Below are 17,569 nucleotides of genomic sequence, written 5' to 3' on the forward strand. Positions count from 1 at the left end.
TGAGACTCTGGAGAGAATAAAGAACTGCTTTCCAAAAATGCACATGTAATACAGACAACATTTTATAGTCTATTTCAGGGGTTTTTCAGTCTCCCTGAAGGCTGTCCAAGACCTTGTGAGAGGCCCATGAATCTCAAGTCAAGAACTTGTATTCAGTAAACCTGTGACTCTTCTCTGTTCCCATCTAACACATATAATTATTGTTAGGATGTGTCAAAGAGATTTTCTCACCTGTTTTTCTATCAGTCATAGTTGCTTAGTGTCAAAGAAACCACATCAACCAACTTCCTGCCTGACTGCTCAGAGACTACACTCAGAAAACAATTGATAATATGGATCAGGTTTCTAATTGTTTATTATCTCAGAGGATGTCTTTATTCCTGTTAATGCCTCACAGCTTCTGGCAGCCTCATGGCCAGGGCACTAACTTGTAAAGTTTCACTACCTGTAACCACACCCATCATTGTCCAGGTTAGCCATCATAAGATTAGCTAACATCATTGCTACTGATTAATCTTGTCCTCTCCTCTTTCTGAAATTGTGCTCCAAGTATATCCATTGGTTCCTGAAATGATATAAAATGATTCCCTTTCCACCTACCAACTCCTTTTCTGGATTTTACATGCTTCAGTCTCAATTTTTTATTACCCAAGCAGCTGTGGTTTCAAAATAGCACCTACACTGATTACTCCCAGGCACTGTAAGTCAACCCTCATAATGGCAGAGGTACACATCAATCTCTGATTACTGTCAGCCATTGGTAACCTTTACTTTCAACCTGCCTCTGGCACTTATTAAGAATTTCTCAAGTGATAATTTTCAAAATTAGCCATTATTTAAATAGTAAAAGAAGTTCTTTTTAAAATAGCTTAATTAAAGAAGTCAACTGTAAAAGCTGATATTTAAGGTCCTGAGGATTTTTTATGAAAGATTCCTTAGATTTTTGTTTGTATTATTGGGGGGAGTGCTTTCTTATAAATAAATCGGAAACAGTTTTCTTTTGCTTTATTTTTGGTGAGGAGATGTAGAGATTAAAATGTTTTTAAAGAAACATTATTTAAAATGTAGAATTGGACAAAAATTACTGATATTATTTAAACATTATTTACTGCAGTGACAATGGTCCGTTATTGTATATTTTATTTTTTGTATTTTATATTTTTTATGTTTTATTTATTTATTTAGCTGTTTTATTTACTCTTTAAAAACGTCTTTAAAAGTGTATCTGGGCAACCACCACATTGTTGTCCGTATCTATGAGTTTGTCTTTTGGTTTGTTTGTTTATTTGTTGCTTTCTGTTTTATATCCTACATATGAGTGAAATCATATGGTTCTTGTCTTTTTCCATCTGACTTATTTCACATAGCATAATCTTAAGATCCATTCATGTTGTTGCAAATGGCCGTATTTTATCCTTTTATGGCTGAGTAGTATTCCATTATATATATGACATCTTCTTTATCCAATCATACATCGAAGGACAGGTGGTTATCAGAGGTAAAGGGTCGGGCTGGGGGAATGATGGAGAAGTTTAGTAAAGGGGATCAAATATATGGTGACAAAAGGAAAGCAGACGTTGGGTGGTGAGCACACAACACAATGTACTGATGATGTGTTACAGAATTGTACGCCTGAAACTTTTATAGTGTTGTTAATCAATATTACCCCAACGAATTTAATATTTTAAAAGTGTATCTAGGATGAGAGCTAGTTGAGGGAGCAGTAAATTCTAATCAAGCATATTAAGTGAAATACTTGTTAATTAATAGTGAAATTGTTAACATCCTTCTCCTGAGCAGGTCCCAAGTGGTAGCCAGCATTGTATCCTCTAGGCAGGAGATTGGAAAACCCCGTTCTGGAAAAACTGATTAGACCACGAAAAGATGATGGAGACTGAAAGGGATCCCCTGACAAATTGACGACTTTCAGTGAAGTTCCCCACATGGAACTTCCAATAGCGTTTTAGTGTCTTATTCTTAAATATGAATAGAAAGGAAAAGCCGCCAGACATGGAGGAAAGCCTATCACATGAAAAGCAGAAACCAAAGCAAGCATGTAAGCCAAGAAAGGGACACAAAAGACATGGAGACAATGTAATGAGCTGAAGAAAACGTTAAAAAATATATACTACCTTTAATATCCATGGAGAAATCAAGAAAATATTGTACCTGTGAAACAAGGACAGGGAAAAAGCAGCAAATGAGGAAAAGCCCTTAGAAATTGAACCTGTATATCAGAAAATAATAATTCAACAAGGACGGAAAGGAAAATAATGACATCACACAGAAAATAGAACAAATAGACATGAAAAAATATGAGAAAAGTGAAGAAAATCAACTGATTCATTCAGAAGCTTTTTGCCTAATAAGAGTGTCATACATTAGGAAGACAGAAAAAAAAAAAACAGAGGAAGAAAAAATAATATAAGAAAACTTCCCAGAAATGAAGGACATGAGTTTTTCTAGTTTTTTCTGATGGAAAGTACCCACCTAATATAATGAGTGGTAAACCAAAATACATACACACTAAAGCCACTGCTCTCCTGATTTTTCTGCCTTCTTTACTGTTCCTTTTGTGTTTCCTTCCTGAGTATCTTTTTCCATTTCCACCCTTAATATTATTACTCTGCTTTCTACACCTGACTTTCACCTTTTCTCACTTCCCCTCCCTCCATGTAACATGATACTCAGTCCTGTGACTTTAACCACTTCTATACATCAGTAGTTCCAGGTGGGTAAATCCAGTTGTCGCTTCCTCTTGAACTCCAGACCTACCTGCTTCCTATAACTAACCCTTCCTTGCTAGTACCCAGCAGTCCTCACACATGTCTAAAAGTGAATTTACTTCCCTAACTCATCTTTTTTTGCCTTCTAATGAGCCCATCTATCTTCCTGTATTTCCTATTACATTAACTGAAAATATCTTCCCTACAATGTTATAAGTTATCAGTTTAGGAGTCTGAGGGTCTCTCTGGGCCCTGTCGTCTTCCTCATACCTCACATTTAATCAGTGTGTCCTCGCAAGCCCCAGGAGTCCTGAGATCCCAGGTAACCCTCCTCTTCCTTATTCTTATATATAAGGAACAACCAAGGTCATTGGGCATTTGAGGAGGAAATCTGTAGCATAAAAAAGGTGAACAAAAATAGTACAAAAATTTATTCTAAGAATAACTTTTTTAAAAACTCGAAATAGTAGCCTCAGATTTGAGATGATATTGCAAATATAAATAAAATCAGAATACTAGGAAAAAGGAACAGGGAACATAAGGAACTTTTAGATGTTAAAAACATGACTGGCAAAATAAAATAACTCTACAGAAGGGTTGAAAGATAAAATAGAGGTAAACTCCAAGAGTTTAGAGAGTAAAAAGATCAAAAGGAGGAAAATATGAGAATAAAAGATGTAAATGTCTAGGTCCTACATTCTGCTATCAGGAATTCCAGAAAAAGAGGGAAGAGAAAAGGAAGAGAAATAGGAAGACGCTATCAAAGAATAATAGAAATGTCCAAGAACTCAATATAATGCTATTCAAAATTAGGGCATCCTGGGTGATGAGCAGAAGGCACATAGATATAGATGATACCAATATAGATATTTAAATATAGATCATTATGAAATTTTAGAATACCAGGGATAGAAAAATTTTCAGGTCCGGAAAGCCTCTAAAACAAGTTTGCAGCCTATGAATGAACATCCTCAGCATCATCAAATGTTGGAAGAAATAAGGCAGTACCTTTAATGATCTGAGAATTATATGTCCAATGAAAATACTGACTAAGGGTTAGGATAAAATCAGCTAATTTTCAGATGTGCAAGAACTCAGAGAGCTGACCTCTATTTTAAAAATCGTCATCATGTAACTAGAAATAGCTGAAAGACATTATTCATGTTTGCTGAACATTTGCTAAACATTTTTCAAAATCCTGCAAGCCCTCTTTGCAGTCCTAGTATATGGAATAGAACATTTTCTTTAAATGTTTAACTGCCTTTGTTTCTTTGTTACCTTTTTTAATGTCAGACTCTGTTAAAGTCTAATAATCTCTCTGCTTTTCTCTACCCTTTTCTTAGAATTTCTTTTGTGCATTGTTTTAAAAACCTTATCTGTGGTTAATGATTTCATTCTTTGTATTTTTATCTTAATTTTGTGACTTTCACAACTAATTAAATAACTTTATAGTATGTAAGAATATATAAATACCCATATAAAACAAAAGTTTTACATTATTGGGGGTGGTTTTTTTTCTATAAATAAAATTTTAATTTTGCTAATATGGAAACAGCCTAAATCTTTCTTCTTCCCTCACTTCCTTCTTTCCATTGTTTTTTTTGGCAGGGGGAAGGATTAAAAATTTATGAATATACATATAATCAGAAAATTTGCCATTTTAACCATTTTAAAGTATAGATTTCAGAGGTAATGCCACTTAATATTATATTAACAATTTTGTGTAACCATCACTATTATTTTCAGAAATTTTCATTACCCCCCCAAAAATCTGTACCATTTAGCAATAACTAATTTCCCTTTCTAACCACCCCTCAATCGCCAATCCTTCTGTCTCTATGAATTTGCTAAATCTTTCTTTCTTATGCAGCACTGAGAAGTGCAGATTAGATTGATTATGTAAAATATCTCTTTACAATATATGATAATTTGCTATCATTATTTGGAGTTTCTGTCCTTGTTATCTATTGTAGCATAACAAATTATCCCCAAATTTAGTATCTTCAAATAACAACAGTTATGTATTATTCCTTATGGCTTCTGTGGGTGAGTAATTCAGCCAGGGTATTATGGACATTGCACGTCTTTGCTCCATGATGACTGGAGCCTTTGCTAGAAGACCCCAAGGCTGGGATCTGGAAACATCTGAAAGCTCATTCACTCATCTGTCTGGCATTTGATGGTGGCTGTAACCTGGGAGCCTACTGGGGTTGTCAGCTCGAACATCCACACATGGTTTCTCCATGTGGCCTGGGCTTTTCCACATTTTGATGGCGAGACTTCAAAGGAAAGTATCCCAAGACAGAGAAAGAGAGAGAGAGAGTGCAAACAGCCAGTATTATTACCTTCAACGACCTAGCCCCAGAAGCCACATAGCATCACTCTCCCTGCATTCTGTTAATTGAGACAGTTACAAAGGTCCACCCAGTTTCAACTGAGAGGAACACAGACCACGCCTCTACATGTAGGTGTGTCATTGTCACACTGTAAGAAGAACATGTGGAATGGGATAAACATCGATGCGGCCATTTTTGGAAATGCAGTCTGCTGCGGTGTGTGTTCCCCAAGGTATCCAATTCAGGCCCTAGCAGGACTTTTCTAAAATCAACTCCTTTAACTTCCCTTAACTGCTAGCTAATCAGCTGTAGAGATAGGTATCCTGCTTTCTCTAATTAAGAGGTTGAGATTTAGACATTGAAAAGAACGTTAAAAAAAAAATGAGATAATTATGTAGCTGTTGTTAGAAAAGAAAAACATATTTTTTAAAAACAAGATAATCATCATCATGTGTCCATTAAAGAAGTTGTTCTAATTAATGGCTTTAGTGCTATTTGAAAAATGCTCCCTAGTCAAAAACAAAAAACAAAAAACATTTTAATGTAAGAAACTTACTGTTTATGAACATTGTGTTTATATATAGTTCGGGCGTGAAAACATTTTTCTAAGTTCTTGATTGACCTGAAATATTTAAACACAGTTGCCTCCTTTCCCTAATGTACATCTAGAGCAGATAGTTTATCGAGTCTGTTCTAGAGCCAAGTTAACTCACCCCTCTAAAGCTTTAGTGTCCTTATCTGAAATACAGGAAGAATAATAGTACCTGCCTCACAGAGCTGGTATGAGGATTAAATGACTTAATATATGTAAAGTGCTTGGCACATCGCGAGCGCTAAAAAAAAGGCAGGCACAGGAAGTACATGGATGTGTTAATGGTGTTCTGCATCTGCCTATATATGAGGTGTTACAGCCCATTTATTTCCCAACAAGGTATTCAAAAGATAAAAGATAGGGTTAATGAAAACAGTTTGTTAAGCTTTTTCATTTAGGAAGAACATGTTAGATTGCTTCTTAATAACTCTTTGTTTTTCCTAGTTTGAAAAAGAAAAACAGCATGATATTCGATCATTCTTTTTACCAAAACCTAAGAAAAGTCAATTGGTGACCTCCTGTGATGAATCAAGGACATTCCAGGAGAAAAATACTGTGGCACCAGCAGACCCTGGGAAAATATCTACAAGAGGTATCACTGATTATGAAAACAGTTTTGAACCTGAGGCTAAAAGATTGAAGTCAGTCACCACCGATGACCACTGCAGTCTCCTACAAGAGAAACCATCCGGGCCCAGGCAAACCCAAGCTCTAGTCCCAGCAACCACCCCACCCCTTCCTGGAAAGGGTTGGCAGTGTGGCTTCTGCACCTATATCAATAACTCCATGTTACCTTATTGTGAAATATGTGAGAATCCTCAAGGCAGTGCTGGTGAGTACACAGAGGGGGCTGGCAGTGGTGTCTTCAGGTAACCTGTGCTTTTAGAGACAACTGCTATTATCAGAGGTTAATGTGACTCATCACTGACTTTAGCTTTTAAGCTAGAGTAAGCTCTTCACACAGTGAAGTGAATTTATCCCCTTGTGGAATGTGAAAGGCTCCCAGTTCTGTCAAGAATGTATATCCCCCAGCGTCTGTGACATGGTGTTAATTTGGCACAAATGGACATTTCTGATTAATGCCAGCAGGATGTGAATTCAGTGGGCAGGAATAGAAGCTCCGTTGCTATGGCAGCAAATATGCCTTATAGCCATAGACCTGCTGTTTTCTTTACTCGGTAGATAATACTTATTTTTAAAGAAATTATAGATTATTTTTGTTCAAATAATCAAATAATCCAGTGTAGCTTCTTTGCTTAGTAAAATATACACTGCGCCATGTCTCTTGCATGACAAATCATAAAAATTCCTTTATAGATCTTTTAAGGACCAATTTGGTATCTGTTTTATGAGTTTATTCTTTTCCAAAACATGCTATTTTTAAAGTAGAACTCATAAACATACTTCAGAGTAATTTTTACAGCTTAAGATGCCATTTTCTGATGGTTTTTTTGAAACAATTTTTAATACCTGTGGTCATCTTAAGAAAAAGATTATTCTTTCTCTTTCCAATTCTCCGGTTTTAGAGACCATTTTTATAGCAACTCAAAATGCCAAGTTGACAGTTTTGCAAACTGGAAGAAGTCGTGCTATTTTATCAGTTGTAATAATTATACATATCTACTTTTCCATCGTATATGAATTCTTTGGAGCATTGACATTAACAAAGACTCAGCTAAGATCTAAGCTCTGATTCTTCAGTTCCTGCCTGCCTGCCCTGCTTCCCTCTGCCTTGGTTTTGATGTGAAAGAAAATGTAATCCATAGCTGAGTCTTTCCTCTTTCACTTCTGGGTGTTCCTACCAAAACTGACAAGTCTGCCATCTGGGTGGTTATATTTGTAACATGGACACCTGTTGTCTCTCTGAACTAAACGGGAACCACAAGTTTATTTCATATACTCTCTCACACAATTTGCATTATCTCATTCAATTTCCAACTGCTATATGCAATAAAAATAATCTCATGACTATGAAATTATGTCAGTTCACATTAAGTATATAAGTTGAGCAATTTAGCAACAGAAATTATAATTTAATAGGGTTTTAAAGTTCTGATTTTCTTTGTGATACCAAGAACTGCAAAGAAATTTTCAAGCAACCTAAAGAAAATACTTTTTGTGAATATGAAACAGTCAGATAAAAGAGAAATATATATTCTAAGTAACAGTGATAGTATTATAAAGTTGTAATTATTAAATTAATATTACTGCAGTTTGGCATAGTGATTTCCAACCTTAATTTGGATGTACCCCAAAAGTTGAAAAGCAGAATGAATTCTAATTCATCTAAATTTTTAATCCAGTGCCTGCCATATAATACTTTGAGGAAACGGTAGAACCAAGAAAATTAAGGGAACAATATTAGGAAATTACAGTCCTATAAAGGAGGACTGCTAAAGGAGGCTCCAGTACATTAGATAAAATTTGGTCCAGTATACCTTGAACACTAATATTCATCAATATGTATCACTTCTCTTGTGCTTTTTTCTTACATCTATAGTTTATTCTTGACATTACACAGTTCATATGCCCAGACTTATATCTCTCACTTGAATTCAGACTGCATATTGTCTAATGGGTACCTCAAGCTTAACTCATCCAAGATAGAATTCTTGATTCACCACCAATACCTAGATCTTCTCTTTTTCTATGTTCTCGACATCGTGCTAAAAACTTAGGCATCCTTGATTCCTTTCTCTTCTCCCACACTTGATCCGTCATGTTCTACTGGTGTAATCTCCAAAATATATCTTGATTTTCGCCACTTTATCTTTATTGCTACTACCCCACGAGAAACCACCATTTTCTCTCTCCCAGACCTAAGTAGCCTCCCTCCTATTCTCCCCTGCGGCTCTTCTCTGTACAGCAGCCAACGTGATTCTTCAAAAACTTAGGTGAGTGTGTTCCTTTGCCTGAAACCATCTAATAGCTTCTAGTTACATTTAGAATCTAATCCAAGAATACAGGTCCTGGGGCCAGGCTTCCTAGATTCATGAACAACTCTCAGCTCAAATGGGACTCTTCCAAGAGCTTGGTCCTGTCCCATCCCCCTTACTCATAAAACCCTCTTTTATTCTCTTTATTTAAAAGACCTTATTTGTTTGTTTGTTCACCTCTTTATTGTCTAGATCTGCCACTTAGAATAGAATCTCCAGGAAGCAGAGACTTAGCTGTCTTGTTCCTTGCTTCTCCTCCAGCACCTAGGGTAGTTCTTGGTGTTCAGTAAGTCCCAATAAATGTTTCCAAAGAATGAGCAGACGTTGTTGAATTTTTTTCTTTTTATAAGACCTAGCTATAACTTTTTTTTAACTTTCCTTTTTAAGCTGGGCTTACAGTAAGTATAACTTATATCTAAATTTATGTGTAAATTGTTTGTTTGATTTTTATAATTCTACAAATAGATAGCCTCAACTATATCCAGGATAAAAACAAAAATGAAAAAGATGATTCTCAGAAAGACATCTCCAAAAAATTTTGGACTAGTTCTGATTGTGAAAAACAAGTCGTTGCACATTCAGAACCTGAACTGTTGGCTGAGAGTAAGGAAAAAGTATCAGAAGTCAAGAGGGAAGATGGACTCACACCCCAGCCAGGCGATGGTAAGTCTTGCTCCCATTTCCAGCAACCAAATAATAATCATATGCTTAGCACATAATACTCTTAGTGGATCTGTGATTACGATCTGGTGCTGGGTTCCCTATATTTCCATTTATTCTTAAAAAAATAACAATCATTTCTAACCACATACTTACACATCAGGTAGCTGGAAGGGGAAAGCTGTCGGCATTCAGACATCACACTCAGAGCAGAAGCAATGCGTAGCTATATGTGCTGCCCCAGGCCTTTGCCCAGCCTCATCTAAGCCGGGCCCATTCACACAGTGAAGGGATGGCTTGGACTATTTGGAAGGTTCTTTTGGACCAAATAGTGAGATTGACAGTTTATTAACAGCCACTTAGCAGATCATTAATCCTTCACACAAGTATTTCTTTAAAATATCTACAATTAATTGACATATTTTAAATTTAGGGTTTGGGGGTTTTTTTAAGAAAATGATTTTAAGAAATATAATTTCAAGACTATATGAATTAAGCAATCACTTTGTTAAGTATATAAATGTTGAATAACTATGTTGCACACCTGAGATTAGTGTAATTTTTTATATTAACTACATTTTAATTTTAAAGAAAGACTATATGAATCATGATTGCATGTGGAGCCAACCATGTAGTATTTTGGATTTATTTACCTTTTGGTTGACTCGATTCGTTGTTTAGCACTGTGATGGTTGGCAGATACCAGTCTATGCGCTGTATATCACTATCTTTATGGGCCAGCTGGCAAGAGAGTGTGAGTAATTTGGGGTTATTTTCTTTGTTACTCATTTAGTGACCATGGTAACCCACGGATTGATGTTCTTATTATAACAACCTAAAAATTGCTGGAATGGACTGTTGACGTTTTTCTCCCAAATTAGTTGCTTTTAAACAGAGAGAGAGTTTGGAGTCAGACTCAAAGCTTTAAAATAAAATGTTCATTTAAGAATTCCTGAGCTCAGGACATCCTCCTTTCTTCTTCCCTCAGCCTTCCATTTCCTTTAGTTCCTCAAGGTCTTCCCAAAGAATATCTTGGAATGGAACCTGTTTAGGTCTGTTTCTCTTAACGGCCTTTAAGGAGACAGTTTAGACTCAGGTGGAGCATACCATTTATGTCTCTAGTTTCCTGGTTCCCACTGTGACAATCCCCAAGAGCTGGTGAGGCTCTTGTCCAACAGCATATGGCTCAGTGCACTAAGCAACACACTTGGAATCAACAGCTGGCAGTTGTCATCAGCTGGGCCATGAGCCTCTTCATCTGCGACAAGGAAATACTGGCTTGTTTGTTGTAAATTGGTCCCTTGATCAAGACGTATATTAGCTTTACTTACAAATACGTTTCAAAACTCACTAGACTTTTAGAAATTCTGTTCTGCCGGGGAAATTTGCCTCATCCATTCCAGACGATGCCAGCATTTAGCCATGCACCTGTGTATCCCCTCTTCCTTTTTTTGACTTCTCAGATCTCTGAACTAAAAACTCCATACAAGCAATATGCTTCCCTTCTCACCACTAACATGGCTTTCCATACAAAACAAACAGAATGAAGACAGAGGAGGCACATTAATGTTAAAATGTTTATTCTACCAACCTATGCTTTTTTAGAATTAGAGTTGTATGTACTATACTGGAACTGTATTTTTGGAATTCTGGGGTTCCGGAAGAGTGGCTATATCTTCAAAAGACATCATCTGTACTCTAGAAACTTTAAATTATCATTCATAGAAACAATGTAAAGAGAAATGTGTTCCCCAGTATAGCCAGTAGCTACCAAGAACACCTATCAGCTAATTTGGAATTGTTCCTATAATGCTTTTTATTGAAGAATAACTTCTGATCTTTATGCATTAGTGCATCAACCGTAGTTCTTCAAAACCGAAGACACAGTGATTATGAGATGCACTTATTTTATGTACATTGAGATAGAAAAAACTCTGTCAATTAAAATATGACACAATATCTTAATGATAGCCCAGACCATGTCATACCGCCCTCTGTTGCTTTGATATTTCTTTCATTTGTTCTGAGGAATTTGGCATTTTCTCCTGCCTGCAGTTGCTTTGTTTGGCATGAAATAGGCAACCCTTTTGCACATCTCAGTATCCAAATGTTAGACAGCTTCCTCTACTTGCAGGAATCTCCTTTTCTTAGGTCCCATGAAGCATTTGGTTATTCACTTGTAAGAATATAAAAAATTTTGATTATTCCTCCATTGATACATAGTTGCTTCTTTAATGCCAATATGCTCTCCTGCTCTGTATCCAACTTTGTTTTTGTATTTTTTTTTTGTAGATGTGATTAACATTTCAATATCAAATCATACTGAAACATTTTGAAGCTATTTTAAAGGTAATTAAACTCAACACATGCAGTAACAATATTGCATGGACCTCTAGTGTAGTGTTGAAGTAACAACAGTGTTCTTGTATGACAGCTCGTGCGTGGTCACTCAGTGACAACTGTTTCACAACCACCACCTGGCCAACAATGACTGTAAAATGCCACAGTTATTGACTGTGAGACATTCCAGTTTCAGAGATGTTAATGTGTGGGGAAAAGGTACATTTTTGAACTTGTGAAATATGGGAATAATTCACAAACCAAGTTTGTAAAGCAACCAGTGTCTTGGTTAGAAAAATAAAAATACTCTGACATTGCCAAATAGAATGGCAAACGAATCATAGACTTCTAGATTTGGGAAAATACTTTAAAAGATCACTTAGGAATGATGGCAGAGGTGATGAGCACGGGCTCTAGATTACTGGGCTTAGGTCTTCTTACTAATGGTGTGGCCTCAGGCAAGTTAACGTGCCTCAGTTTCCTCCTCTGTATAACGCAGTACTTATTTCTGAAAGGTGTTAACATGTGTACTTAGACCAGTGCCTGGCACATTGTAAGTACTTGGTAAGTGTTAATTATAATTATTATTTAGACCTGTGTTGATAAAGTTATCATTCCTACAGAATATATTGGTCAGTGGAACTGAGAAGGGAATAAATGAAAAAGAGGTTATCAGAGAAGAAGCTCACCAGCTCGCTTCCTTTTGTGATTGGGAGGCACCTGCATAGCCCTTGACATAGCTGTGTTGCTGCTGTTATTCAAAACGGTGCTCATTCTGTCTCAACTTTACTCTAGCAAAAGTCTAGATTCTAGACTCCTTATTCTTGGTGGCAGGAGATTGTCCCTTATCCCTAACTTGTATCTTCTCAGCTAATTCAAATTTGTTTCTTTCTTTTTGAGTCATTAGCAAAAGTGCAAAGCAACCGGTACCTATATGAACCAACATGTCCTTGGACGGCCTACCGTGAAAGTCTTATTTCAAACCCAGACATGTGTTCTTCATCACATATGTCGATATATTTGATATAGCTATTTCATCATTCTTATCTGCATAAGATAAAAAATAAGCTATTTTAGACAGAGGCTCTCTTTTACTGTCTTTATTAGAACAGTTGAAGAGTTCAGACACTCTGCCAGTGTATGATACCTTAACATTTTGTGCAAGTAAGAATACTGACCGGATTCACCTCTATACTAAGGTAAGCATCATGTAAATTCTGTAGATTGAAACCTACAAAAGACTTCCTTTATTTATATTTCGATGGAGATAGACATTGGCATCTAGTTTCTTTTCTCCTTGAACCTACCTAATTCTCAAATTCCTATGTTGAACCAAAGAGGCAAAACAACCAAGTGGCTAAGAGCAGTGACTTTGTGGCCAGAGGGCCTCAGCTCAGATCTGTTACTAACTGTGGAATCTTGGACACATTGCTTAACTGCCTGGTGCCTCGATTTCTCAGCTGTAGAATGTAGAGAGGAGTTGTATAGGTAAAATGAGCTAATTCCTATAAACCACTTAGCATAGTCCCCAGCCATAATGAACTCTCATTAAATGTTAGCTCTCGCACTGATCACATAACAACCCAGACGTAGCATCTTTATAGAAGCCTCAGCCTGCCCATCATGTTCATCAAACTCTATAAAGATTTAATTATATTGCTCAGATTCCTACCATAACCTAGGTTAGTGGTGCTCAAACTTTTTCGACTCAGGACCTCTTCGCACTCCTAAAACTTGTTGAGGACCCCGACAAACTTTTTTTATGTGGGTCTATTCATATTTACTGTATTTGAAATTAAAATGGAAAATATTCATTAAATTATTTAAGAGTAGCCATAATGTAAATCTACAACATATTTGTATCAATAGCATATGTTAATGAACAATTATATTTTTGAAAATGAAAATAATAGTAAAAATTTACATTTTTAGCGATTAAGACTTTTATAAAATCTTAATAGAAGACATTGGGATTCTTCTATCTGCCTCTTCATGTCACTGTACAGTCAAGAATAAAAAAAGACAAATAATGTTTTACTATTATTACAGAAATACTTTTGACTTTGTGGATCCCCTAAAAGGATCTCCGGGACTATGTAAGAATCTTTAGCCTATGTAAACTAGTGTGAATATTTAAGGAAAAATTTGCTGAGATTACAAATACATTTGTTTGAGCTACAGTTTCAAAAATTTTTTGAAAAATATTTTTTATTGAATTGATTGGGGTGACATTGGTTAATAATATCAAATAAGTTTCAAGCGTACAACACTTTAACCCAAAGTTAAATTTACTTCTGCATCAAATATTTGACTGTTTTTTATCCTATCTACCTCCTATCTCCCCCTCTACAGTTTCAAATTTTTAATCTTCATAAGTATAATAAAATGATATTTGCAACTTTTTGAACTCATGGGACATCCTATTGAGAGAATGTCTTTTTTAAAACAACTTATGTTGGAGCTGCCCAAACTCAGTTACATGTTTTCTACTACACCAAGTATAGATATAGATAGTGTACCCTGTAATGATTTTCAGTTCTAACTGAAAACTAGAAGAGATTGTTAGAAGATTAGGAGGTGGCTAGGATCATGAATACAGAATCCCCAAGCAGCCTCCATAATACGTTCACAGCCTCTATCATGGGACCATAGGCAAGAGAAGGACACACCAGGAGGGAAGCCAGGCAGCCAGCAGCACTCCCCTTCAAGGCTTGGACCCCGCCCACCGTGTGGAGCCTCTACAACTGGGAGGAGCACCAAGGACCACTCTGCTCAGCTAGAGGCAGATCTATGTGTCTGAGCCACCCTCATCCCCATGGGGAAAGAGCTCCAGGCTATGCTTCTCAGACTATCACAAGAGAGCAATAGGAAACTGGTCCCCAGATGAGCTTGAACGTCAAGAAGCCAAAGTCAGACACCAGGCAGAGCACAACACAAGGATTCAGAAGCCTTTAAACACTTTAAACTTTTTACTCTGTACAGTGAAAGGTTTGTATCCTAAATTATATGATTAGTGTATATCCCCCATTAGGTGGAGATGAGAGAGAAACTGAAAACTCCCGGTAGAGGACAGAGTGTGCCCACTGCCAGGCCAATTTAGTGACAGCCTCTGTCTCTGCCATCCAGCCTGTGTAGCATGGGCCACCTCACATTCCTGACATCAGTTTCAAGTGCATTTTTATGACTGTTCTAAATACTTACATGTGCCTTTACCACAAAACATTATTCAGTTAATTTTCTCAGCCTGAGACATAAGCAGATGAAATGTTAACAGGTCTTTTTATAGCTACAGTAGAGGTGAAATCTTTCCTTTTTACCTTAGAGGAGCTGAAGTAAAATTTAGAAATAGAAATCTGAATAAAAACCCAGTTCATTGCCTGAAAGAACACCCCTTTAAAGGAAGAGCAGTTATAAATGTTTTAGCATTCTGTGTTGTATTAACAATATAACTCTAAAGAACTATTCATTTCAGTCAGAAGCCCAGGTCTAATTCGGAGTTTAGGATAACAAGTTTATATCTAAACTTTTAATCTACATGTAATTACTTTTTGTGTGTTTTTTGCCAAAGTGCCTGTAGGAGCTGTTGCGTTTTTGTTGTTGTTGTTGTTGTTGTTTGCTGAGAGAATTAGAATGTGGGTTCAGCTAGGGATGCTGCAATAGATTTTTATATGCAGAGATTCTTCTTCCCCTTTATAAAACAAATACTTCATTTTAAACCTCGTGTTTTATCTGACTACACCCCTCTGCGTGATATTTTTACCCCTAGGAGTGAATGCAGGGGAGGCATTCACGGGGCAGGGGAGAGCCTGGCCCCCCTCCTCCACTCAGCGTCCTTTCAAGGGAGATGTTGGGGTGCAGTCTTGTCTAGAATGTGCCACCTCAGTTTATCTTTGAAGAGACTGGGGATGTTATGCCATATGTAATGCTTTACTTTTAAAATAATTATGAGTGCCTACAGACAAAATGGATTAATAATGTCTTCCTAATCTATAATCAGGATGGAAACCGGATGAACTGTAATTTCATTCCTTTGGATATAAAATTAGACCTGTGGGAGGATTTACCAGCAAGCTTTCAGCTGAAACAAAATCGTTCCCTGGTAAGAAGAGTCCTGTGAATTTTTTTTCGATTGAAATGTTTTGACTAATTTTAATGACCATTTTGAGTTTAATAAAAGTAGAGTACTTTGTGGCCTGTTGCAGAATCCAGTCACTGGTCACAGTACCTATGAATTACCCCGGTGCTGAGAATGCGTGAAACCCATTTCCTTGGTGAACAATTGCACCTAGAGCTGCTGTTTCTGTGGATAGAATCATCTGCACATCATTTAACTTCTCATTCACAGGATTAGAACTGTGATAGTTGTATCTGATAGCATCACATTTTATCTCTGAAGGTTAAGTTCTAACAAAGACAAATCCTGAGAGCAGGGATAAGACCGTGCTGGGCAACTCTCACCTCACCTTCAGAAACACCAGCATGCGGCTGCAGGCCAAGTACCTGCCAGGGAGGCCTCAGTTCTGACTGAGGCCAATTTACCTTCACTGCTAAGAGGGGTCAACATGTATGGAGACTGACCCAGCATGCAGTGTACCACTTTTTACAAGAAAATAGTGATCATTTATTTTGCCCTTTGAGTGGAAATCTAACATTGCCCATGGGCCAGCTGTACCTGTCTTGAAGGAAAAGGTAGCCGTGAGTTATTTTCTTTGGCATCAGGTAATCCTGTTCTCAGGTTCCCAGAAAATAGCCAGTTACGTATAATTGACTAATAAGTAAGATCAATGGCACTCTGGTGAAAAATGTCCCGGATTTATTGATGGCCGTTTTCCTGTGATAAGTAGTTGGGTACAAAGCGATTCTTGGATGTTACACTGTCACTGTCTCGGTCTCTGTCACTGCTGCAACGCCTGCTGTCTCCAAGACCAGTTTTGCCTCAGCCACGACTTCCAACAGCCAGGCCTCCTTTGTTCTCAGTGAGCACCTTATTGCCGTTGGTCCCTATGTGTGTCGAGCACTTGTCCTGGCTGTCCTGACACGTCCGTGCTTTTAGAGCCTCTAGGTTGAAAGAGAATTCTGCAAAACTAGCCATAGATAGTTCACAGTAAAGATATGAAAGCTGCATCAAATTGAAGAAAACCTTCTATTGTGAAACTCAAAAGCTTATTTTGGAGATAGAGTAAAACATCAGTTTTCCGATGTTTTAAGTAGCCTCACTTTCAAAGGAAGATTTTCTCATTTTCTGCCAGATTTTGAGGTTTGTTCGAGAGTGGAACAGTCTAACTGCAATGAAGCAAAGAATAATCAGGAAAAGCGGGCAGTTGTTCTGCAGCCCAGTTCTTGCTTTGGAAGAGATCACAAAGCAACAAACCAAACAAAATAGTACAAAAAGGTATGAGTTGTCTTTCTCTTTTTATTTTGTATTTTATTACTTGACATGATTATTTCTATGGGAAGGGGGGTCTGAGACATTTTATGGAACAACTAATGAAATCTTGATGATTTAAGAGAAAATTATACATAAAATTACAGCTTATTTTATAACAACATAATTAGATATTTTGTGAATTTGATCAAATATGCTGGAAACGGTTAGGTTATCTGAATCTTGCTCACCATGCAACTTACCCACGAGGGGAGAGTGTAGAGTCACAGGGTAGTGTGATCTATGACCTCTCAAGCCTGGGACACTTAATAACAACAGGAAAACATTTTGCTGTTGGAACAGAACACACCCCTGGGCCCAGTCTGCCCTGTGCTCCTGGGGCATGAATCTTTGGTGTCATGCAGCAGGGTGCTGGTTCTGTTTGATACAAGTGGTGGGAGGTAAGTATTATCATGTCCCTGGTTGGAAACAAAATAAAAGGAAAAGTTAAGTGTCTCGTGTTTGTAACTTTTTTGCCTTTATCATTACAAGTCTCTTTCTAATCTCTGTATACTCACTTTCCTTTCTCGGCATCATAACATCATAACCATCAT

General features: G+C 37.0%; 1 protein-coding gene across 3 annotated transcripts in view; it reads left to right on the forward strand.

Annotated features, from left to right (window-relative positions):
* ZRANB3 (zinc finger RANBP2-type containing 3) overlaps positions 1-17,569 on the forward strand; it is a 191,390-nt gene that overhangs the window by 161,384 nt on the left and 12,437 nt on the right. For all 3 annotated transcript variants that reach the window (XM_036236527.1, XM_036236528.1, XM_036236529.1), the window contains 5 exons: positions 6,099-6,486; positions 9,056-9,253; positions 12,698-12,789; positions 15,588-15,689; positions 16,840-16,982. In XM_036236527.1, the coding sequence (XP_036092420.1) occupies positions 6,099-6,486; positions 9,056-9,253; positions 12,698-12,789; positions 15,588-15,689; positions 16,840-16,982 (923 nt within the window). The remainder of the gene's footprint in view (positions 1-6,098; positions 6,487-9,055; positions 9,254-12,697; positions 12,790-15,587; positions 15,690-16,839; positions 16,983-17,569) is intronic.

Source organism: Rousettus aegyptiacus, unplaced genomic scaffold (genome assembly GCF_014176215.1).
Source record: "Rousettus aegyptiacus isolate mRouAeg1 unplaced genomic scaffold, mRouAeg1.p scaffold_m13_p_2, whole genome shotgun sequence".
In the NCBI taxonomy this organism is placed as follows: domain Eukaryota; kingdom Metazoa; phylum Chordata; class Mammalia; order Chiroptera; family Pteropodidae; genus Rousettus; species Rousettus aegyptiacus.